Genomic DNA, 24,491 nt, shown 5'->3' on the forward strand with positions numbered 1-24,491 from the left:
GGTCAGAAACAGTAAACCACTGTTTCTCATCAAAATAATAGTATACACTTTTGAGAATAGTATTTTATTATCTTATATTTTCTGATTTTGGCATTGTTCCGATCCCATATCATCTTATTCTCTTTCTCAATTATCATTTATCAAACCTCTCAAACCCTATTCTTGCTAACCCCGTCAATCACCGATAATCGAGCAAATAGAGTTTGCGTAGCCATAATTTCTAAGTTAAATTTCAATTAATCTCGACTACGAAAGTATAACATTCCACCACTAAAAGACTTATCGGCCTCCTCTCTTTAAGAACTCCAATAGTCTAGACCGAATTTACTCTCTATTAACTGTCATAATATAAATTTGGATAATACAGTTATTTTTTAAAAGTCTATGGGTGAAAAAAATGTTATTAAGTCATTATTTGGATGAAAAAAAATTTGTTTAACTCCAGCCAAAAATCCATATTGTCCTCTTAAATTTTAATTTTCTAGACAATACAAAACTTTACAGAGCTAGAAAGTAAGTAGAGGATATGCTGAACGCGATTGCAAATGGCGGTTGCCAGCGAAGTCATTGGTTAGATGGTCAATGGGTTACAAATTCTATCCTGCCAGTTCTCTGAAATGTTTAAAGAATAAAATGACATTAATTAGCACTTAAGGACCTGTAGAAATGATGATGTATTAGAACCTTCTATATTTCCCTCAACACAATTTTCTCTGCCGTTTCTAAGAAGTGTAGCACGTTTACAAATTAGATACAACAACTGGACTGCTTGTTGAAAATCCAACTTCCTGCTCATTATAGCAGCTCAATCCGCCTTGATCCAAGCCTCTCACACCCCGGCTTAACTATAAGGGCCATGGCTCAGCCATAAGGGCTAGCAAAGTTGAGACATTTCTAAGCTAGTTATTCGAACTCATCAAATTTTCACACTTATAAGCTAGTTATCTCAACTCATCAACCCTGCAAAAACTGGTAATTTGTGCGCGACTTCACATGGAGACATCTGGCATTTGTAAAATAGAGTCTTTAAATGAATATCATGACGGCTGAGCAAACAGATACTGGAGTAAGGGAGCGACCACTGCTATACTTAAACCATTTCCCAGCAATGCATAACTGCAGTGATAAGAAACTGATCTGATCAAATTTAATGAAGACATAAAAAAAAACTGGTAATAACATGATGCAGCAGATTTATGTTTACTCGTCACAATGGGGAAACAATGTACGGGAAACAATTGCATACCGTTGTCTAAGGCTTATGTGCTGTGGGAACTGAAAATCCTCCGGGAAAGAGTGCAAATTAGCAACCTAATTATCAAAATGACAAAACATTCTAAATTAAAACAAACAAAATATCAAACACTTGTGAACAACAAGATACAAGGTAACTCGTCATACCTCCCTGGGGGTAAAATATCTAAGGCATTGCTCCTTCAGAGAAGTTGTTTTCCCCTTCTTCTTTGGCTGCATATCAATCAAATTGTACATGTAAAGACCACAAAAAGATACTGTTAGAAAATGTAGACCTCTAGAAAAACTACATCAAACAAAAGATGGATATGAGCAATGTTTAAAAGAAAATATGGCACTCCACAGAACACCAGAAAATTGACCAAAAAGTCAAACAGACTGAGTTACTATTTTGAAACCTGAGTTAAATTTAATCAAATCTGTTTGGCAGGGTAAATAAGCATGCAGCAAAACACATAACCTGACATTGACGGATATTGGAACATTTGATATGAATAAAACAAATTTATCATCCAGTATGTAGCAGGTTGATACCTAGAACCAACTCTAAGCAGACAACTCTGTAAATCACTGCATGTTTGAAATTAAATCTTACCTGGATAGTTGCCAAAAGAGAACCAGTACCTTTGACATATCGATAATAGCTCTTTGTAAAACAACAACACCGTTTTGAGTCTGGATAGACAATATCTAAACTCTGTTGAGGATTTCTCTAGAGATACAGAAATCAATTTACGACTAAAAGGAAGAATACTTATGATAATAGATATATGATTTCATAGTAGTATAAGGATACCCATAGCACTTCCCCACCTCTCTATCAAGCTTAGTGGAACAAGATACTGGTCCATAGACTCATATTCATTTGCTTCAGCAATTTTCTCTGAAGCTCCAAAACTATCTGTAGCAACGTTGTTAGTTTCCAAGAAATCAGTTTCTGTATTTATTTGGTGGCTTGGGCTTTTGAATTCAAGAAACCTTTCTACAGGGTCACAAGATTGGAGCAACTTATCCCAGCTCTCTTCAGATTGATCATGTTTGTTGATCACAGTAATATCATCCTGCCCATGCAATGGGCCTGGAGACCATAGGAGTTGGTTATTAGAGAGTTGGCACCTAAAGGAGAAAGGTTTTCTTTTTGCCTGCAAAGTAAATTAAAATAAGTCACTAAAATGCATAAGATCTTTTCTTCACAATGTGAGACAAAATAATCACTATCTTTACTTATATCTGCCAACTGCAAAATCATAATAATATATAGTCACCCATCAAGTGAACTATATGAAAAATCTGCTTTAAAAGCCAGTTGTGGTCATCCTCCACAAAACTACCTCATACTATAGCAGTGATGGGATATATCCTACATAACTCTTAACAGAAACACCATTGACCCAAATGAAAATTCATAACACTGATTTCCACCAAACAGTATTATATAGACAAGAACATTATATATGAATATATAAAATTATAAAAAAAAGATAATGACAAATAAAATAGACAGCTAAAAAGCGAAGTAAAATGGAGGAGGCTACCAGACAAAAATAACGTGGCCTGGAATAAGGCACACCAAACTGTAGTGGGCTCAAGATAAACTCCTGCGTAACATAGTTAGACTTGCCCAATATCTCAATCATTTTTGTATGAGTATCTGAGGTCTGTAATCAACAAAAAAGTAATAAATAAATAAATTAGCTTAAAATTCTAATAGTCCAATTTTTATAGTATAATGAGCTGATATTTTCATGGACAGACCTCAAATCCAACAACATTTTCCATAAATAACAGAACAGGAGGTTGCGAAATATGTGGTATAAGTTCAAGAAGTTTGAGAAACGAAAATGCTCGAGCATCACCAGATTGCTTTTGGAGTCCTGAGAAAAAAATATTCACCAATCAATAATATATAATATATGTAACACAAAAGAGAAGAGGGAGAGAAAAAATTGACCTTGTCGAGTGTATGGTTGTCAAGGAGGGGAAAGAAGCCATGCTTGTGCCTTATAGCTGTCCAGCTCAGTTGCAGTGAGGCTCTGAATATTACCCTATACAATTAACAAGAAGAATTAAGACAAAATGAAAATAGAAAACATTCAAAACGAAATTAAACAAGTGGTTAAACCTGATAAGGACGGTGACCAAAATTGTGCTGATAAACATCATTGGATTTTTCGTTGATGTCAAATGCTTCTACTACTTCTGCGTTCACGCCGGCTTTCATTAACGAATACCTCTAACAACAGCGCACGTAATTACAGAGTGAATTAAGAAGCTAAATTAGTTTTAGCGTTAGGGTTAGGGTTTAGAGAGGGATACCATTCCGCCTATTCCACTGTAGAATTCGAGTGCCCTCCATGGTTCATCTTCGTTTTTCAACAAATCTTTTTCCATTCGATCTCGTGTTTTCTTCGATCTTCACCTGGTAGTAGGGTTTAAGGCTCAACTGTAAATAACAGACACTCTGCTTCAACGGTATCGTTTTCTTCAGTTGAAATAATATTAGGCCAACTTAGCAATTAAAAGACCTGTTTGCCCTCTTTTCATAAACTTCACTGTTAACTCCGGGAGTCCATATTTTTCAAGACTGATAACACTTGTGGCAAAGCATTTTATCCTCTTCCACGCATGGTCAAATTATATTCAGTAAACTTCATCCTTTTACAATTACAGCTTAGAAGTTTTAAAGAAGAAAGTTTGTTCCAGGTTCTTGTGTAATGTAACTTTTTGTTAATCCAGGCTCAAGGTCTGCAGGTACATCCAGAAGATGCTATCAGGTCAGAAACATTTAATCAACCAGATAAAAACCAATGTCTTTTGTAGTGAATCAATCTACAATGAAGAGAAGAGAAAATAATGTCAATCGAAGAAAATCAACCATATCTTAGATTCGGTTAAAATACAAGAAAGAACAAGGGATAAGAATTTTAAATGCATTTTTTAAAATATTTTGTTAGCAATTCAAGGGACTAAGAAATGGAGAGAAATGGGAGCAAGGAGGATATAGATAATTCCATTTTCAGGCAAAGTTTCTGCTACATGTATTATTTTTTTCAAGAGAAAAATGAACCATCTGTTCCATTCTTTTTATTGTTTTCACATTTTGTTTCAAGTATTTTCCAACAAAAATTCGGGACACACTTAAATTACATGTTTAGCTTTATTTGTCATGTTTTGATTTCTCAGGTTTTTAGATTTCCAGGGTCTGTCCAATTCTATGGACAATAAACAGCATTCAAGAAGAGATACAGCTGTTTACTTACTTGAGTGAGCAATTTTTGCAAAAAATATGTAATGGTATAAGCAAACTTGCAATGCTAAGCAACAAGAAATCATCCTCATGTTTTAAGTTAAACAGAACCCATGTAGTTGCCAAGCTTCTGCATACATTTTTGGAGAAGTAAAAGATAAACGACCTATAATAGAATTAACATCACATTGCAGTAATATTTTGAAGGGAAAAAAATCAGGTCTTTTGTCCCCAAACCCCCTTTGTATGAACAACTTGTTGAAACTCCATTAAGGTAAAAAACTGTCAAATAACTTCTGGAATTGTTATCACTTATGTATATTCTATATTCTCCCATTTACATCCCTTTGTATGATCACTTCCATTATGATCCCAAATTATATGATGAAATCATAAGGTAAAAATCTACACGATGTAAACAGAAGCAAAAGAAGAAAGAAAACCATCTTCTGACTTCCCTCAAGTTCAGATTTTGTTAGTGGCACTCGTCTTGAAAAATTTAAGACCCACCATGAGTGTTACTGCTTGGCTCTTCAGCCATTTGGTTTCTTGAATTGTCACCGACAAGAATTAGATGATCAGCATCTCTGATAAGGTCTATATCATCAATTTCGGCTCCTTCTTTGGTTAGAATTTTGATGGGCGAGAAACCAAAATTTTTGGGTACCAATATTGAATAATTCTTCGAGTGATTTAGGCAATGGAACAAGCTTTCCAGCAACTTCACCTTTCACTGGGCAACTAATAGTCACTCTAGCTGGATAACTAGCAAATCCTCCTGAGCATGCAATAGGACCCCTCTCAGCTGCAAAGTTAAAATTTTTGGTTTATTTCAATATAACTGAAATTATTTTGTTAATTTTTTTGGTTAATGTGGCAATGGACTACTTGTAGTAATCCTAATAAACAATTTCTAGTGACTACTGGGTGTGTGCTACCTTTTCTTCTATGCTATCATTGTCACCCAATAAATTTTTAATGTATTGTCATGTTCAAAAAAACCCAAGTTAGTATGCCAATGCATGATTCCTGAATGCCTAATTTAATAACTTTGCTGTGGCAAAATCATAACAAAAGAACTGGATGCTCAACAGTATTGGCAGCTGACATTAAACCAAAAAGTGAATTCTGAAAATTGTTCGGTCTTCGCCTCTAATGACTATCAAATCTGGTGACTTTAGAAACGGTGGTATAAATTCAGGAGAAACTGGAGGTATTGAGGGCTCACTACTATACTTTACAACATGCTTCCCTAGTATGGAATAAAACCTGTATATGTTCAAGGCCCTGGTGATCTGCCAAAAGCCCTTGGTGTATCAATCAATATGGAAAAAAAATTAGATCAAAATCGTCTATCATTATTGAGATTTAAGTATTTAACCCCATTTAGTACTATAGAATATAGTTAACACTGTAGTTTGTTTCATTTTAAAGGGAACACAAAGAGGAGAAGCATCATAGCCTTATTAGATTTGGCATTTCTAATTACAATTCTGATTTGTGGGATTTTTACCAATCAGGATTGCTTTGAATTCTAGCTGAGAAAGAAACTAATCTAACTTTACCGTACATCAAATAATTACCAATTTAACCAAAGGTGCATCCTTTTTAGCCATCAAAAGGGCAACTGACAGCAAAAAAGATTGCCAGCAAGTTTCCGCTCCACTCAAGACAGCCCAGTTGTGAAGTAACTAAAGTAGAACAATGCTCACATTAGCTTTTGACACAACAATTCTATGCAGTTTGTGCACACTGCCCTTGGTTCAAGCCATATCACTGAGCTCTGGTGTTTTCTTTAAGGCCTGCAGCATATTTTGCCCTGGGATTAGAAACAACCCCCTTTTCTCTGTATCTGATATCCTCCACTCCTACTGAATCTACAATAAAGTTGACATCTTTTTTATGCACTGTAGTGTGCCATACTAGACTCAGAGTCTGACAACCTTCTAAATCAATCAATTAACCAACAAGATATCATTCACCTGTGAACAATAAGATACCTGGGGGTAAAATATCTAAGGCATTACTCCTTCAGTGATGTTTTTCCCTTCTTCTTTGGCTGCACTTCAATCAAATTGTAAACGTAAAGACCAGAGAAAGATAATGTCAGAAAAATATAGACCTCTAGAAAAAAGGCGTCAAACAAAAAATGAATGAGGAAATTTAAAAGACAATCATGGCACAGTGGAGAACACCAGAAATAGACTCAAAATGTCAGACAGACTGAGTACCTTGGACTAAATTATCGTCACCAATAGTCCCGACAGGAGCACAATCCATCTTTAAAATGGTGGAATCTCTTAGCATCTCGTATAACGAATTCTCTACCAACAATTTTCGAGATGACTTTCAGTGCAGTATGGCAATCACCGCAAACCCGAAGGTTCTTTATTATCCGGATGGTAGCACGGGCTGGGCTGTTGAGGAGACCATGTGATAGAGCAAGTCTCTCACTATGAGCAAGAAGAGCTTCCTCCTTACTTTCTTGATCAATGTCATGTAACACAAATTTTGTCTCCGGAATGTAACCAACTTCTTTCATTTGAGACTTCAAACCTCTTATAAGAGTATATATCCTATCAGTCTCCGGATGAGATTTATCTCCTGCTCGATATTCATGGACCCTGCTCCTAATTTCTAGAGGATTTTGACTTGCCATTTTCTTCTTTACTTTCTCTTCTACAAGATCCGAAGCTTGTACAAGGCCTGCCTTTGACTTCTCATTCAAACGGGAAGGATCTAGTTGTTCAACAAGCTCAGCACATCGGTCACCAAGCTCCAAGTTCCCATGAATTCTGCAAAGATTCATCAGTGTCTCCCAAACATCAACACTTGGCTCCATTGGCATTTTTTCAACAAACTCCAGGGCTTCATATAAATACCCTATGCTTCCCAACATGTCAACTATACTCACATAATGCTTCATAGATGGAATAATACCATAGTCCTTGATCATTGATTCAAAATGCAGCATTCCCTCATCAGCATCACCCAAAACACTACAGGCAGAGAAAATCCTGATAAACATCTGACCATCTGGTTTCAGTCCTGCTTGCTTGAATTGAGAGAAGAGATCAACTGCATCCTCCCCTAGACCATTTTTTGCAAGGCCCGTTATCATAGTGTCCCAAGATGTCAAATTGCGTTGCCCCATATTATTAAATACATTAAATGCATCATCCATAGAGCCACATTCTGAATACATTTTTAAGATCCTATTGTAGCTGCTGACTTTAAGTGGGGTCATTGTTCTTACAATGTGTTCATGCTCAGCTTTTGCTTCTTCTAAAACTTTGGCTTCCCCACACGCCTGCATTAGCTGAACCAATCGTGGCAAATCAACTGGAATACATTGCTTTTCTAATAACCCTAAAACTTCAACAGCTTCTTTCACTTTTCCTTCCTCGATGAAACTATCCAACTCCTCCAGGGTACCATTATTTTGGCTACTTTCTGAGGCCTCTGCTGATTCCTCCCCAGATATAGGGTTAGTTACCACTTGAGAAGTCACCATTCTGTCATGAATCTCATTTGAGTAGGACAAACATTGTCCTACATTAGGATTCTGCTGATATTGTCCAGCATTTTGGTTCTGCAGATTGTCACTTGGGCTATTATGATCAATTCCAAAATTTCCAGTATGATGATCACTTGAGATTTGCTGATATTGCCCAGCATTCTGCATAACACTCCCATTAACGTGAAGCTTTTGGCTTGCTTCTCCACCTCCCTCCCTAACAGGACCATACTGATTCTGCATATTATAATGTCCACCCCAAGACATTTGTGCTTGAGCCCCATTAGGGTTTATTTGCGGTTGTCCATTATTATTCAAATTATACCCACTAAAGTTAACAGTTTGTTGAAATGCATTATTCTGGTAATCAGTTGTAGTGCTTTCCCTATAACTCCTTGAACCACCCACATAAACCCCGTTTGGTATGTGCTGAGAATCTATAGAGCTGTGGTTCTCAGTGTTAAAATCACTAGGGTTTTGACGATGATTTGAAGTATCATCTAAATAAGGGTTTTGCTGATTCTTCTCTCCTCTTAAAAAAGTGCTAACTTTTACTCGATCACCACTCACACCTCTCAAAACCATTTTATTGTACAATTCTTTCGCTTCATCAATAAAGTTTCTTTTAACCAAATCGGTCAAAACTTTGTTTACCAGTTCAACCCGAGGAATTATATTACGCTCCATCATTCTACAACAACACTCAAAAGCATCATTTTTTTCACCAGCTTTAACATAACTATCCAACAAGTAATTGAAAACTCTCGAATCTAAATCAAAATCGAACCTTTTTGCACACTCGATCAAGTAGTCAACAAGAGCAATCGATGTTGGTCCGGAAAAGCCCGAAACGTATTGATCGAGCAAATTGCGCGCCTGCCCATGAGTCGTTGAGCTTTTCATCAGAATGTGAAGCAAAACACCGAATGAATAGAGGCTTTCGGAAAAACCTCGCTTCTGTTCAACCAGATTAAAGTGTCTCAAAGCTGAAAGTGGATCGTTTTTGTAGCTTAAAAGAGTGTTTATCACACTAGTTTGTGTTAAATCTGTGGACTCTAAAGTGGGTAAGGTGTAACGAGTGTGTTCGGATTCTGAGAAAGTTGGGTTTCGGAGCGAATAGAAGTCTGAGGTGATTTTCTCGGAAAATTCCAAGTTTCTTTCAGGATTCTCCGAAAATGGGTATTCTGATGAAATCGATTCGTTGAGACAAGCTGATTGGGAGCATAGAGGCCTAGGATACTTGAAAGAGCGGAGAAGAAATAGACGGATTGGTGAAGAAGTAAGTGTAAATCTCATTGTTGTTTGGTGGGTAATTTGCAAGGCAAGCTGCAGATAAAACCCTACTGGTTGAACCCTTTTGTTTCGAAATTTAACCTTCTGCTTTGAAATTGAGAACGAAGAATTTGGGCGACATGGGCTGGGCTATGGCCAGATTTAGCCCAGATTAATCCTTTTCTTTCTTTTGACCCAGCAGAAAATAAAGAGTAATGTTACATTTACGCCACTTTTTTACACCATTTTTATTACATCGTATATGTCACAATCACATAAATTAGAATTAAAAATCTGTATGATTGTGACATATGTCATATGATGATGTAATGAATATGGTGTAAAAGAATTGTGTAAACGTAATATTACTCGAAAATAAAACATAAATTTAACCATCAAGCAAATGTTTTATGGAAATAATTACCTCGAACTCTAAATTTCTCTTTCACGTACAGTAGATCATCAGACATCATTGTATAGATATTTTTTTTCTTTTTTGTTTACGACGGATTGTCCGATCCAGCTTACACATATCTCTACTAATCCATTGAGACTGGAACTATTGACTCGACTATTTCTCACCATGGCAAACAAAAAAAAAATGTTGTTTCTTGGCACTTAGCAGTTAGCACCTGTAGAAATGAGGATATATTACGAGGCTCTCTATTTCCATTGGCCTTCTCTAACAAGTGTAACACTTATATAAATTCAATACAACAGGCAGCTTGTTGAAAATCTAGCTTCCTGACAGGTGAAGCCCCTTTGATCCTTGGCTCAACTACGAGGACTAGCAAAGTTGAGACATTATAAGCTAGCTATTTGAACTCATCAATCCTGCAAAAATTGGTAACTTGTATACAACTTCACACAGATCTGGAATTTGTCAAATGGAGTCTTTAAATGAATATCGTGATGGCTGAGAAAGGGAGATATCACTGCTATGCTTAAATCCTTTTCCCAGCAATGCATAACTGCGGTGACAAGAAACTGATCTGAATTCTGATCAAATTTAATAAAGTAAAAAAAAAAAAAAAAAAACTAGTAATAGGATAACAGCTTTTTCTAAGGCCATCTTCAACCCAACGCTAAATGGTGTGAAAATAGCCTCCAACCCAGCACCAATTTTTACAGCAATTTGGTGTCCATGTATAGTACCACGCCAAATTTTGTGTAGCACTGTTTATACACACCAATTTGGCGTGACATCGTTCAAACAGTATAAAAAATATATATATGTTTTTTTGTTATTTGTATTTAAGTTAGTTTGATTATTATTTATATTATTATTTATAATAATAATTATATAATTCAAAATATGATGAAAAATTAAAAACAAAACTTTATTCAATACAAATGTTAACCTACAATAACTCAAACTAAAAATTAACACTAATTGATCATTTGTGGGAATAATATACTAATTCAGAAAATTAAATTATTATCAATATGAAATTTTACTTTTGTGTTGTTGTTGTCTTTTTTTTGTTTTTTTTGGTATCATTTTATATTAGATGTAATGTTTTTATATATTAAATTTAATCTTTATTTGAATAAATAAATGCTTAATTTTATTAAATTAGTATAATTTTCAAAGTAATTATTATTTAATAAAAATATCATTCCCAATATTTAATTAATATATACAAAAATAATGAGTGAAATAAATTAATCATTGATTATTACAATAAAAGAAAAATAAAAAGAAAGAGAATATTCTAAGAAATATTCTTTTTGGTGTAATGGGTTAGAGATGCAATAGTGTTTTACACAAAAAAATCACACCAATTTGGTATGAAACTTGCACTAATTTAGTGCAATAGATTGGAAATGGTCTAAAACAACAACACAGTTTCGAATTTCTTTTATGTTACTTTGGTTGAATTTTAAAAAAGTATTTATAATATTTAAAATAAATCACTTTACAGTTTGTGCTTCTTTAGTAAGCTCTTTCTAAGCTTATTTAACAAAATAAATGTAGATGGTAAAATCTATGATTTATTCGGAAGGGACTGATTTTGTGAGAAGCAAGTTACTGAAAATCTGATGGACCTACACTAAGAGAGAATAAAGGAACGTGAAGGCTCAAGGAACACCAGTACACTCAAGTTAGTATTTAGTGAGAGTTGAGAGCGGGAAGGGTTTACTATAATAATGTGGCTAAGGCTAGACTAACACAAACTGGTCGAAGCACAGTTTTGCAGTGGCTGAGGGTGGTAGGGTGATGAAGTTAATCGAAACTAAGCTTCACTGTGAGCAAAGGCAGTGATTCTTGGAAGCAATAATTTATGAGTGATTTCTGAATGGGTGATTTCTGAATGAATAATAAGAGGTCTAACCTCTGTTTATATAGTAAACCAAAGAGGTTGAAATCCTAGTAGAACTCTAAGTCCTACTTAGTAGATGAGTCTCAATGAGGAAGAAAGTCTTATCACTTGCTTATATTTACCACTTCAAGTAAAGATTCTGGATCTTGACTAAAGCGGAAAGTAAATAGGATTCTGATTCCTACTTTGGGACTGAAAATTCGATTTAGTTTAACTTGTAGTATTATCCAACTAATAGAGTGATTAGTTTACAAGGTGAATTTAGACGTAAACCTAATCGGAATTGGGTTAAAACACTGGCTATAATATATTTATTTCATTATTGGAACTCGTCATAATCAAAACGATTTTTTTCCCACACATAACTACAGTAATGATCTTTTCATAAAAATGATGGCTCTGTTTGGCACATTATTTTTATCCATATTTCCAATCATATTCCCAAAATATTGTTTGTTTTGTTATTTTAGAAATATTAGTATATTATTTTAACTACTTTTAGACCCCTTAAGTTTATTAATTTCATAAATACCCCCAGAAAAAAGTTTAAAAATTAATAAAAACACCCCCATCCACCCATACTTATTAGATTCTAGCAACCACCGTTGGTGGTAGCCAGAATCTGTCACAACGACCTACAAATGATCGGAATTGGCCGATAATTCACCGATCTGGCTGGAAAAGGCCAGATCTGGCCGTCGTTGACTGACAATGACGACCTTATCTTTGGTCGTCGCTGATGGCCAGATTTGAACTTTTTCGGCCGTCGATGACCAGATTTGGCTATAGATCTTGCCTTTTCCGGTCATATCAACGCCCCACCCTTTAGATTCAATCGGTCTGCGTCGTAATGCCATTCCGAAATCTGGCACTGTGGGTTGGTGGGGGTGTTTTTGTCATTTTATAAAATTTTTATATATTGGGGTGTTTAGTTAAATTAGCAAACCTAAAGGTTTTTTTTTTTTTTGCAAATTTTTAAATTTTACCTCGTAATACTCCCTTATTCAACTACCCAATATTATTCCTAAAATCCTATCCAAATTTTCATAAACTCTACTCTAATCAATCGTATCAAACAGTGCCATATATTGTTAGAATAATACATCATATTATGCTCATTGATGTGACGGTTTGTGATGTATATTAGTGGTTCCTGATTATGTAAGACACGCAGGTTGTGAAGCGTTTGTTTGACTTGCCCCATTGCAAGGTGCATCTAAATTGCCTTCTTTTGGATGCTACTACATACTTGAATATTATGAGGCTGTAAAATTCATTTAACTCAGGCATTTCGTGTTAAATTTAAAGCTATTTTGTCAAGTGATGTTAAATTATTAACAGGAAATATCAAATACGTACTCTTATGGGGAGCTTGTGCAGGAAAAACAAGTTTTGAAAAAAAATCGAAAATGCTGGCGATGAGACCCACTGTGACAGTGAATTTGGTGAAGGTTAGAAATTCATCTAGCACTTTTTTTTCTTTTTTCTTTTTTAATCGAGGTGTCCGGGCTAGTTTACGAGCACCTCGACTAATCCTTAAGGGAAGTTATCTCACAGTAACCCACCGCCACAACCCTCAGGTGAATTATAAGGAAAAGCATTACCTTTGTGTCTAACGGAGAATCGAACCTGAGACTGTAGGTTAAGTATCAATTATTAATTTGATTGTTTCTAAATACAGATACTGAATGATGGTGAAGGATATTTCCTTGGATGACAATCAATATGAAGTACTGAGAGGAAGGGAAAACACTAGAAATCTTCTGGAGACAAAAGGAAGAAGAAGGGAAGATACTATTGCTCAGATACTGATAGAACTCTAATTTCTAATATTTGTGTGCATACTAAGAGTTACATATGACATTCCAAGACCCACTTCGATTAGTAGACAGCCTGGAATATGCCATGCTAATTGCGGCTGTAAATATGCAACAGCAAGATGCTAATGTATCTTTGTAAATACCGTTCAATTTGGTTGGAGTAACCGCCAATATTAATAAAATATCAGTAATGATGAGCCTTAGCAAGTATACAATCCAAACAATGTCATAGAAAAGTTAAAAAAATTTAAACAATGACAAGAGAGATACTGTCAGTGAGACAGCTTATCGGCAGAATCAAAACAACAAAGGCCTGGTTATAAGCTCACCAATGTAGAACTTAAATCTATTCTTGAGAATTATTATCACGTTGTTTGATTCAGAATTAGGATAGCTAAACATGGCTGATGCACCCTTTCCTTTCCCTTCAAATCTAGCGCCAGATGAGGCAAGCCCTGGTTGGATGAACAAAGGTGATAATGCATGGCAACTCACAGCTGCTACACTGGTTGGTATGCAAAGTGTTCCAGGACTTATTCTCCTTTATGGAGGAGGGGTGAAGAAAAAATGGGCTGTCAATTCTGCATTCATGGCACTTTATGCTTTTGCTTGTGTTCTTCTTTGTTGGGTTTGTTGGGGCTACAGGATGTCTTTTGGGACAAGGTATGTTCCATTTTGGGGAGTTCCAAATGCTTCATTAGGGAACGGTTTTCTCCTTGAACAGACATTTTCTGGAAAGTTTCCCAACGCTACTATGGTGTATTTCCAATTTGTTTTTGCAGCAATTACCTTGATTTTGATTGCTGGAGCCGTGCTAGGACGCATGAACTTCTATGCATGGATGATGTTTGTGCCACTGTGGCTAACCTTTTCCTACACAATTGGAGCATTTAGTATCTGGAGTCCTAATGGTTTCCTCTTCAAGAAAGGCCTTATAGATTACTCTGGTGGGTATGTGATTCACCTGTCTGCAGGAGTTGCTGGTTACACAGCTGCATTTTGGGTATGAAATTTTTTCATAAAATTCATTTTACTTGGATCAATATAAGCAGCTAATCCAACTCTAGAATACTAGAACTATTAACCCCTTTTTTTGGCAGAAGTTTTGTTTTAGGACAAAAAAAGTGACTTAGAATCACCGTGGATTAGTAATTTTTATATATGTATTAGTATGTTAGAATAATTAAGGACTAGTATGCATTAAAAAATCCATTTGATCATATTACACTCTAATTTTCATCACAGGTCGGTCCTCGTCTAACCAAGGACAGGGAAAGATTTCCCCCAAATAATATTCTTCTCATGTTAATGGGAGCAGGGCTTCTGTGGATGGGTTGGACAGGGTTCAATGGAGGAGACCCTTACGTTGTAAGCACTGATGCTTCCTTGGCAGTTTTAAACACACATATATGTACTGCAACCAGCTTGCTTGTTTGGGTCAAGCTAGATCTTGTATTTTTTGGCAAATCTTCTGTCATTGGTGCCGTTCAAGGCATGATCACTGGTTTAGTTTGCATCACCCCAGCAGCTGGTAAGTCAACAATGCATCTAATTGTGTGTTACATAAAACTTTATCATATCACATGGAAAGAAATTTTATAATAAGGTTTTGCTCATGCTTTGATGTAGGGGTTGTCCAAGGATGGGCAGCAATTGTAATGGGGATATGCTCAGGCTCAATTCCATGGTTCACCATGATGGTTGTGCATAAGAGATCTGAGCTTCTTCAAAAAGTTGATGACACAATGGCAGTTCTACACACTCATGCCATTGCCGGCGCTCTTGGGGGAATCCTAAGTGGTCTCTTTGCAAAACCAAGACTCAACTATTTGTTCTATGCTTCATATGGTGAATATGTTGGTCTGTTCTATGGTTTTGATATGGGAAAAATCCATATCGGATTCCGGCAAATTGGAATTCAGCTTCTTGGAATTGTCTATATCGTCACTCTTAACATCATTAGTACAAGCTTAATCTGTAATTTAATTAAACTATTTATACCTCTGAGAATGTCTGATGAAGACATGGAGATTGGTGATGAAGCTATTCATGGGGAAGAAGCTTATGCTATTTGGGGTGAAGGTGAAAAATCTGAGGGTGGAAGGTAGCTTGTAGTATGCTTATGAACAAGAATAAAGCAGTATTTTCAAGTTGAGAAGACAAGAAAACAACTAATGTCTAATCAAAATATGTTCATTTCAGAGCATAATTCCTCCTAAGAGAGAATAAAATCATTCAATATTACAATCTTGTGTGGAAATCTTTATTTTCTATAAGATTTTGGTCTACATATTTTTTTCCAAATTATATAAAAAAAAATAAGAAAAGAGTTACGACAAATTTTATAATTAAATCCAAAATATTAAGAAGAATTTCACTAATAATACCTTTATGTTAATGAGTAATAAAATGGATTATATTATTAAAAGTAAAATGAATTATATTATTAAAATTAATATGAATTATATAATTAAAATTAAAATGAATTATATTATTTATGTTCGAATACAAGTATCCAACGGAGGATGTGCACGTGATTTTAAGAAAAGGAAAGGGTAATTAAGAGAATATGCTTTGAAATTTGAGGACGGATGGATAATTTCACTTAGCGAGCAGAAGTAGCTAGGCTTCTTTTAAAGGCGACTAGGTTTTGCTGGGGGAAGGTTTCTGTTCTTTCTGTCATATCGTTGCATTTTTTATGTGGCTCTGCATTTCTCAGGTGAATTCTAGGGTTTATTGCTTACTCTTTCTGCAACACGAGTAAATAACTTTTATATGTCAATTATTTTTATTTTGTTTTATCTCGTTTTCTCAAACCATTAATCTGATTCTTAGTCAAATTTATTTTATTCTGCTCAATTATTTTTAATATTGCTTGAATTTGTTTGTATATACTTGATTTTAGTTTACATCTAATTCGTGGTTAATGTAATTAACTATTTCTCAGCCTATTCGCTGTTAAATCATGTTTAGTTTTAGATTAGGGTTTTGCGGGAATCTTGCTAGGGTTTACTGTTCTAGTTTATTTGACCTGTCTACGATTGTTAATGCGTTCGTTTTTTCGTTTTGTTTGGGTGAAATCAGTTTGATGGTCATTGGTTAACTTGAGGGAAGTTCAGATTCTTTTGCTTTTTAGACTTCTATTCGATTCATTCTGTTCATAAGCTTATAAAGCTTGGAGTTTAGATCTGTGGTTACTCTAGATTGGTTTTACTGGTTGCTCAATTGATTTACTGATCTTTCTCATATTAGCTGAATGCCATTACTACTTTGGAGTTTATTTGGACATATGATTTCTCCGATGACAAGCACTGAATAATTTTCTTGTGAGCTTTACTCCAGATGGTTGTTAGCTACCAGCATTGATTTGATGCCTTGACTTGTTAACTGAGATATATTTCTTGTCACTTAAGCCATCGATATTTTTGGTCACAAATGTTGGTTTTTGTCAACTGGAGTTCGGTCTGTAATATGTACGAGTGTGAAGTGCAAAGTTCTGGAGGGTTAACTCTCTCTAGAGATGCTTTCTTTTTTTATCCCGAAATATAAAATTGATGTCTCCACAATGCTGAAGTGGTGCTCTTTGGCGTTACTTTTATCCAGTATCTCAGTATAGTTGACTTAGTTTTATGCTTTCCATGAATGTAATCAGATGAACTGGCTTGATTTGGGTTCCTGTTAATTTTGTCAGATAGATCATTGTTAAGCTAGCTTGATTTTTGATATTGGAAAGCATAAATGGCGAAGAAGAAGAATCCTCTGGTTTTTATGGATGTTTCAATCGATGGTGATCCTGTTGAAAGAATGGTTTTTGAGGTATTATTATGCTTGGACTCACCATCTTTATGATTTTTTGGCATTCTCCCCTCCCCCTTCCAAATTTTCTGCTTGAATTAATTGCATGGTTTCTCTTTATCATACAGCTGTTTGCTGATGTTGCTCCTAAGACTGCAGAAAATTTTCGAGCACTTTGTACAGGTAATACATGTGTATAGCTTCTTTTTTTGTCACATGTTTTTCTATAGTAGGCTCATGGTTGTGATATTGTAGCATTACCTTTTGATTCATCTGGTCTAATTTCAATCATTTTATGGTTTTGCTGAGACATTTATATTGTTTAACTATTATTGCATCTTCAGGGGAAAAAGGAATTGGTCTAAAAACTGGGAAACCACTGCACTATAAAGGGTCCTTCTTTCATCGCATCATTAAAGGTTCCATGGCTGAGGTTTGTTGTTTTATCTTATTTACATTTAGTTGTTTTTCCTTTGAATGGATTCAGAATATGTGTTTTCTCATTTTTGTTGAACATGGCTTAGAAGTGGTCTGTCTTTCAGTCAGTTACTTTAGTCAGTTACTATTGTTTATGCTGTAGGACACAGGGCTGATGGTCACGACTGCTTTTCTTGTGATGTAGTTTTAAGGTTGTACTTACTAAGTTGTCTATATTCAAAATTTACTGAGCTTAACCTCACCCAATGCAGTTTTGTCAACTTCAGTTGTCTTATTTTGCTTACTGGTGCACTAATAGTTTGTTTCCGTTTGCAGGGTGGTGATTTTGTAAAACGAGATGGTATGTATTCTTTGCATAAACACTTCATTTTTGTATATTTATAGACTTTAGTTTTGTTTATTCAATAGGCATTAATGTTACATGTAATTTGTATAGTTTTGTTTTGTAATTTTGGATTAAGCGGAAATTCTCAGGTTGAACTCTTAAAAGGCTAATAAAAAAGTTCTTAAGTTAGGGGCTATAAAGGAAATGTAGTATTAAATATATTATTGCCTAAAAAGCTGACCAATGTATTATGTGGTGGAATAATGAATCTGTTAGATTTATCGTTTCCAATATCTTGAGCTGAATTTTTTTATTACAGTGACAGCTTTCTGGTATGCCTAAACTAAAGGTGTTCTGATGATACAATTTGATTTCTTCAATAATTTTCTCCCAATGCTGTTGGGTATTGTCTTTATTGGAAATTGCCATGCTCGAGTACAATACAGCCCTTTTGATTTTTAAACCTCTTGCTAGTCATGTTTGCTTTTCTGGTCACTACCATCAATAGTGGCTGTGGAGTTATGCTAATTTTGAGTTCTTGTTTGGACTATTATGAACTATTGACCATAGAACTATTATGAACTAGTGACCACATAGAAGGGAAATTTGAGCAAACTTCGGGGTTGTTACTTGAACTATATGTTGGTGGTATGATATCATTGTAAAGTAATATATTGAGGGTACTAGAGTGTAGGATTTACAGGTTATGGGAATTGCACCCCAAACATTTTTAACTCCATGATCATATCATGGGAGTTTGTGCTTCTGTCTAGGTTATGTTGTCCTGATTACAAGTGATTTTTCTTTGTCATAATTATTTGGGAACTGTCTTGATGTTTTACTAGTACTTTTGTGGTTTTCAGATAATGTATGGACTAGCTTAGTAATCATAATTAAGAATTTATGTGGGATAATGCAGCCATGGTTTATTTTTTGAACCTTATTTTTTATTGGCTGAACAATTTCATTTGATTTTGCAGGGACTAGTGGCGAAAGCATTTTTGAGGGAAATTTTCCAGGTGAGGATGTTTCCTGCCCTATAAGTTTAACACCATCAGTTAGGATGTATGAATAGTGGGAAATTTCATGAGTAAATAATTTACTTATTTTTTAAAAAAAAAAATGTCTACTTATATTGTAAAATTTTTAGAGTTTCCCATGTACTGTTAGAATAATGCATCGTTTATATTATGCTCATTGATGTGAGGATTTGTAATTTATTTTTTGTGAATACTAGTTTATCTGAGTGGTTCCTGATTATGTATGACAAGCAGGTTGTGAAACGTTTGTTTGACTTTCCCCATTGCAAGGTGCTTCTAAATTGCCTTCTTTTGGATGCTACTACATACTTAGATATTATGTTGTAGAATTCCTTTAAATCAGGCATTTCATGTTATGTTTATATCTATTTTCTCATTATGACTGTAGTTTTGATTCTTTAATTTATTAATTTTAAGCCATTTACAGTTCAGCTGCATCTAAAATCTTCTATTCGTGGCTGTAGAAATTGATCAAACTATTTCATTTTAAATTTATGAAAGATGTAACTGATATGCTCTTAAAATTTGTTAATATCCCTTTCCAAGTATTATTGAGATGCTACTATAGTGTTTATATAGATGATTTAGACAAACAAGTCTCTTGAATAATTTTACTGCTTAGTAACAAGTGGTAGCTGTGATGTAATTTCAGATGAGTCACCCAGGCTAAAACATGATGGACCTGGTCTCTTATCTATGTCTGTTGCTGACCGCGACTCATTGGGATCTCATTTTATCATCACCTTTAAGGCTAATCATAATCTTGACAGGTATGTTAGTTTAATTATGCAGATTTAAGTTTTTAACAGTTTCTAGTTATAAAATAACTTATCTATTAGTTTATGGCTAACATTTTCTTTTGTTTATATATTATTTCAATGAATATTCATTTAATTAGTGTGGGTTCTTTGTCATTTATTAACAGGAAATATGTAGTCTTTGGGGAGCTTGTGCAGGGGAAAGAGGTATTGAAAAAAATTGAAAATGCTGGTGATGAAGAAGGGAGGCCAACTGTAACAGTGAAGATAATCAATTGTGGTGAATTTGGTGATGGTAAGTAATTATTCTACCTCTGTGTTGGATAGTCTTGTTTTCTTTTTGAGATCAATTATTAATATGATGTATTAATTTGATTGTTCCAAAATGTAGATAAAAAGAAAGGAAACAAACTGAAGATGGCGAAGGATGCTTCCTTGGATGATAACAATTATGAAGTGAGGAGGAAGGGAAAGCACAAGAAATCTTCTAGAGACAAGAGGAAGAAGCGGAGAAGATACTATTCCTCTGATTCAGAGAGTTCCTCAGATTCTGAGATGGAATCGTCTGATTCTGATAGCGATTCTGATTCATATTTATCCTCCTCATCTGACATTAGTTCTTCAAGTGATGACAGGCGTAAAAAAAGAAAGAGATCTTCTAAACGGGAAAAAAATAGACGTGGAAAACGAAGAGATAGACGGCGTGACAAGAAGCGGAAGAGGCGTGATAAGAGATCCAAACACAGATCAAGAAGGTTGTGTGCACAATATCTTTAAATCTTGAATGTTATTATCCATTTGTTAATTATTACAATCCTACCAAAATTTGGCTAGAAATTTTCTGGGCATATGTTGAGAGGCTCCTCAATTGGTAGATGTAACCTATATTTATAGGTTGATACATGTCTATTGTGTTTTCCTTCTGTTGTATATTGTTTTTCAAAGAATATCATAGGTAACAGCACACCTGTTCATGCATAACAAAAGGCTTTCTTTGTATATGAATGGAGTGTGCTCATCCTTGCATATAAGAAGGTTATTTTTTGTTTTATTTATTATTTCTTTTTTGAGAAAAGGAGGATCTTTTTTTTCTTTAATGCTCTTGATTGTGAGTGTGCCTTGCTTGGAAAACATTGAGGGTTTAAGATTGGGATTTTTCTTGGTTGTGATCTGTCACTATATATATGCATTTTTCTTGATGTTGTAGCTTGATATTTGCTATTAACTTTATTTGTTATAGCTTGCTATTTTTATATCAGATACCTCTTGTAGTCTTGTTCTATGAACAGATATAAGCTAATATTGATGGAAATTAGTCTGCATGATGGATGAGCTAACTTGGGATGATTTCTTTGTAATTTATGCTAAAATACCCCTCTCTTCTTTTTATTAGGTCATCGGATAGTATTACAGATACTGGAAGTGATAGTAAAAGTGATACTAGCAGTGAAGATGATGATCTTGATGTTCAAGCTAAAGATCGAAAACGGAAAGACCCTACTCAGAAAGCTGGTACTTTCCTCAGTTAGCTGGTTGCTGTTAATATCTTTTTATTGACCAAGTGTTATTAGTCAGTGAAAAAATTTGCAAATGTTTCTTTTCTCATGTTTGTGGTTTTAGTTTTTTCCCTTGGTTTGACTTTCTGCTAAACAAATGGTAAAATAATTCTTGGCAACATAAGCTTACACGTACATATAGAGGCTTCTAATGGGTTGGAATTTTACACTGTCTGGTCATTTTATTGGAAAGTAGATGCATTATTAAAAGCCATGTCTTGTAATTAAGGCATTCATGGCTTTTAATAATACATTACTCCATTCATTTGACATTTGAATGGAAGTTTATTCATTGACAATGTTCTGTTTAATCTGCAGTTGGTAATAAGTCTGCTTTGCTTGTGGAAAAAGAAGCTGCTTCCTTCCGGCTGAAAAAGAGGGAGGATGACATGTTTGAAAAAGAGGGTGAAGAAACTCCCAAGGAAAATGGTGATCAGCGGAGCAATGGCATTGGAGCAGATGCTAAATCTTACAGAATTACAGATAGACAACCTGATGTGGTAGATGATCACCCAGGCAAATCTAGGTCTACTTTCCATACTTCTGACTTAGTTATTCTTTATGTTTACGGATTCTTCCCGATCTGGTATTTTATTTAAAGTTGATGAGCAGGAGCCGAAGCATGAGTCCTAGGAGGACCATGAGTAAGAGTATGAGTATTAGTCCCAGGAGGAGTCTGAGCAGGAGCCGTAGTATTAGTCCTAATCGTAGTATGGGTAGGACTCCCAGTGTGAGTAGAAGCCCACCTCAGCAGAGGAGAAGTATCAGCAAAAGTCCTCCTCGAAGCAGCAGCAGTAGGAGCCCATTGAGGAGTAGAAAAGAAAGGAGCATCAGTGAGAGCCCAGTGAGAGCTCAGTCTCGAAGAAGCTTGAGTAGGAGCCCTGTGAGGTCCCTGTCCCGAAGAACTCAAAGCAGGAGCCCTCGGAGAACATTATTGCGAAAATCAATTAGCAAAAGCCCCATAAGAGTTACCAAAAGAAGCATAAGCAGAAGCCCAGTTCAATCTTCTCAGAGAAGTGTGAGCAGAAGTCCTGTTCGATTTTCTCAGAAAAGTATAAGCAGAAGCCCTATTCGATCTTCTCATAGAAGCTTAAGCAGAAGCCTAATTCGGTCTTCTCAGAGAAGCATTAGCAGAAGTCCAATTCGATCTTTGCGGAGAAGCATTAGCAGAAGCCCAGTTCGGTCCTCTCGGAGAAGCATTAGCAGAAGCCCAGTTCGATCCTCTAGGAGAAGCATTAGCAGAAGCCCTGTTCGATCTTCTCGGAGAAGCATTAGCAGAAGCCCAGTTCGATCCTCTAGGAGAAGCATTAGCAGAAGCCCTGTTCGATCTTCTCGGAGAAGCATAAGCAGAAGCTCGGGCAGGGCTGCTTCTAGGAGAAGTATTAGTCGAAGCCCCATTAGGGCTCCAAGCAGGACTAACCGTCGCACTTACTCTAGAAGCCCTAGTCCTGTACGTAGGGCAAGGTCTCCTCCTTTTGTTCGAAGAAGTTTGTCCAGGAGTGTTTCCCCTGATGGGTCGCCCAAGCGCATCAGAAGGGGCAGGGGTTTCAGTCAGCGTTACTCGTATGCTCGACGATATCGAACCCCTTCACCTGATCGTTCTCCAGTCAGGTCTTACCGTTATGGTGGTAGAGGTGACCGCGACAGGTTAGTGGCCAGCAAATTTATGTTTAAATATTTAATCTCTTTCTTTCCAAGGAGTTGGTGTGGGCCTGAATTTTTTCAATGATTAGTTCATTAATGATGCTATTAATGTGAGTGCTGATTTCGCTGCCTGAATGGTTTCTCTCCCAGGTATTCAAGTTACAGAAGGTTCTCACCTAGGCGATTTAGAAGTCCTCCAAGAGGAAGAACTCCGCCCAGGTATGTGCTTTTATTATATTTGCCGTTCTTTTTTACATGTATGGTACAGCAGTTTTATTATTATTATTATTATTTTGGCTACTTGCTTTTCCTTGCCTGTTTATGTTCGGGGAAGCTCTCTGCATCTGTGTGTACATCTGGGGTATTTTCATATTGGACTGGACCTTGTTTCCAGCATCTCTTTGGGCCTTGGGTTATACAGATGTCCAAAACTCTTCTTTTTTCTTTATTCAGCTCATCTATTAAAAGAGTTCTTGGATAGTTATTTCTTTAGGCTCTTTGGTTCTTATTTTCTTAAGGGTTGGTTGTGGTTGTTGTCTATTTTTCATTAGTCACACAAATGTCAATGGTTCAAGTTTTCATGTTTGCGTATATGGCCTTTGGCCGCCTCAAGGGCCATTTTAATGTCGTGCTGTGTGTTGGATGCCTGGTTAATATTGGTGTCTGTAGGGTTGGGATACTTAAATTTTTGACACACTTAAATTAGTCAAACAACATGCAACTTCTTTCAACTATTGAATAGATTAAATGGAAGGTTATTTAATAATGTGAAAAAATACACACGTATGAATGATATTTGGTCCTTGTCTGACTTCTTCTCTAGGTGGTTTTATTTCTGGTGATATCTTAGACATTTTAAACACCTATATGCAGATACAGAGGCAGGAGAAGCCGGAGCCGTAGTCTATCTGTATCACGTAGCCCTCGCTACCGAAGCCGTCGCTATAGCCGTAGCCCCATCAAGAGCCGTTCCCCAGTTGAGGTGTATAGATCTCGTTTGTCTCCACGGAATGAGAGGAGGAGGTCACCATCTCGAAGTAGGAGTCCCTCAGAATCACGGTCTTCACTTGACTCTGAGTCGCCAAAGCGAAGTAGCAAAGCAAGGTCAAGATCTTCATCTGATAGCCCAGATGGGAAGAAGGGTCTGGTTTCATATGAAGATGGTTCTCCAGATTCAGGGCGGTGAATTTATTTATAGTTGTCGATACCAACGAGCTAATCAGTATTTATCATGGTGTTGAGGTGGCTTGTGACTTTTTGAAGTCTTATTGACTTCTAAATGCCGGTTAGGCATATAATGCTTGAAGAGTTGAATTTTTAGCTGATGCTGATGGAATATGTAGTTTGGTTTAGTTTCACATTTGGTGTGTTGTTAAGAATATATATATATTTGAATAATGACATTATTTATTTTAGAGACAAGAAAATGAGAGAATTAGTTATGGCAGGTTGTCTCACTATTTTGGCTTGTGACAATTTACTGAATTTTCCACTAAATCTT

The 24,491-nt window shown here is 35.8% G+C and overlaps 4 protein-coding genes across 14 annotated transcripts; 2 read left to right on the top strand and 2 right to left on the bottom strand.

Annotated features, from left to right (window-relative positions):
- Window positions 1-529: 529 nt before the first annotated feature.
- Window positions 530-3,710, bottom strand: LOC116115730 (tRNA (cytosine(38)-C(5))-methyltransferase 2-like). The gene is given in 10 exon segments (XM_031401864.1): window positions 530-1,116; window positions 1,247-1,311; window positions 1,402-1,467; window positions 1,850-1,944; window positions 2,051-2,396; window positions 2,790-2,912; window positions 3,010-3,128; window positions 3,206-3,299; window positions 3,377-3,487; window positions 3,571-3,710. Coding segments are annotated over 10 exon segments (1,173 nt in total). The 5' UTR covers window positions 3,646-3,710; the 3' UTR covers window positions 530-1,037.
- Window positions 3,711-4,674: 964 nt separating this feature from the next.
- On the bottom strand, window positions 4,675-9,359 carry LOC116115728 (pentatricopeptide repeat-containing protein At4g32450, mitochondrial-like). Of its 8 annotated transcripts, XM_031401863.1 has the most exons (4): window positions 8,806-9,359; window positions 6,733-8,709; window positions 6,502-6,560; window positions 5,839-6,378 (listed from the first exon to the last, which is right to left on the bottom strand). In XM_031401863.1, exons 1-2 carry the CDS (start codon window positions 9,312-9,314, stop codon window positions 6,750-6,752), a joined length of 2,469 nt encoding a protein of 822 aa, XP_031257723.1. In that variant the 5' UTR covers window positions 9,315-9,359; the 3' UTR covers window positions 5,839-6,378; window positions 6,502-6,560; window positions 6,733-6,749. The 8 variants fall into 8 exon arrangements, with proteins under 8 accessions (XP_031257722.1, XP_031257720.1, XP_031257723.1 ...); XM_031401862.1 differs by lacking the exon at window positions 5,839-6,378 and adding an exon at window positions 4,675-5,306 and having other exon boundaries at window positions 6,502-6,565; window positions 6,733-9,359; XM_031401860.1 differs by lacking the exon at window positions 5,839-6,378 and adding an exon at window positions 4,676-5,306 and having other exon boundaries at window positions 6,733-9,359.
- A 3,446-nt stretch (window positions 9,360-12,805) lies between these two features.
- On the top strand, window positions 12,806-24,383 carry LOC116115710 (peptidyl-prolyl cis-trans isomerase CYP95). Of its 4 annotated transcripts, XM_031401835.1 has the most exons (15): window positions 16,057-16,153; window positions 17,126-17,250; window positions 17,358-17,412; window positions 17,574-17,662; window positions 17,983-18,007; window positions 18,973-19,011; window positions 19,685-19,802; window positions 19,958-20,085; window positions 20,182-20,545; window positions 21,184-21,302; window positions 21,665-21,872; window positions 21,959-22,573; window positions 22,646-22,993; window positions 23,141-23,209; window positions 23,864-24,383. In XM_031401835.1, exons 2-15 carry the CDS (start codon window positions 17,173-17,175, stop codon window positions 24,174-24,176), a joined length of 2,568 nt encoding a protein of 855 aa, XP_031257695.1. In that variant the 5' UTR covers window positions 16,057-16,153; window positions 17,126-17,172; the 3' UTR covers window positions 24,177-24,383. The 4 variants fall into 4 exon arrangements, with proteins under 4 accessions (XP_031257696.1, XP_031257695.1, XP_031257693.1 ...); XM_031401833.1 differs by having other exon boundaries at window positions 21,959-22,993; XM_031401834.1 differs by having other exon boundaries at window positions 16,081-16,153; window positions 17,130-17,250; window positions 21,959-22,993.
- On the top strand, window positions 13,801-15,542 carry LOC116115751 (ammonium transporter 3 member 1-like). The gene is made up of 3 exons (XM_031401881.1): window positions 13,801-14,437; window positions 14,680-14,965; window positions 15,064-15,542. The coding sequence occupies exons 1-3, from the start codon at window positions 13,835-13,837 to the stop codon at window positions 15,540-15,542; spliced, it is 1,368 nt and encodes a 455-aa protein (XP_031257741.1). The 5' UTR covers window positions 13,801-13,834.
- Window positions 24,384-24,491: the final 108 nt, after the last annotated feature.

The sequence above is a fragment of the Pistacia vera genome, unplaced genomic scaffold, assembly GCF_008641045.1.
Source record: "Pistacia vera cultivar Batoury unplaced genomic scaffold, PisVer_v2 Contig752, whole genome shotgun sequence".
NCBI classification, from domain to species: domain Eukaryota; kingdom Viridiplantae; phylum Streptophyta; class Magnoliopsida; order Sapindales; family Anacardiaceae; genus Pistacia; species Pistacia vera.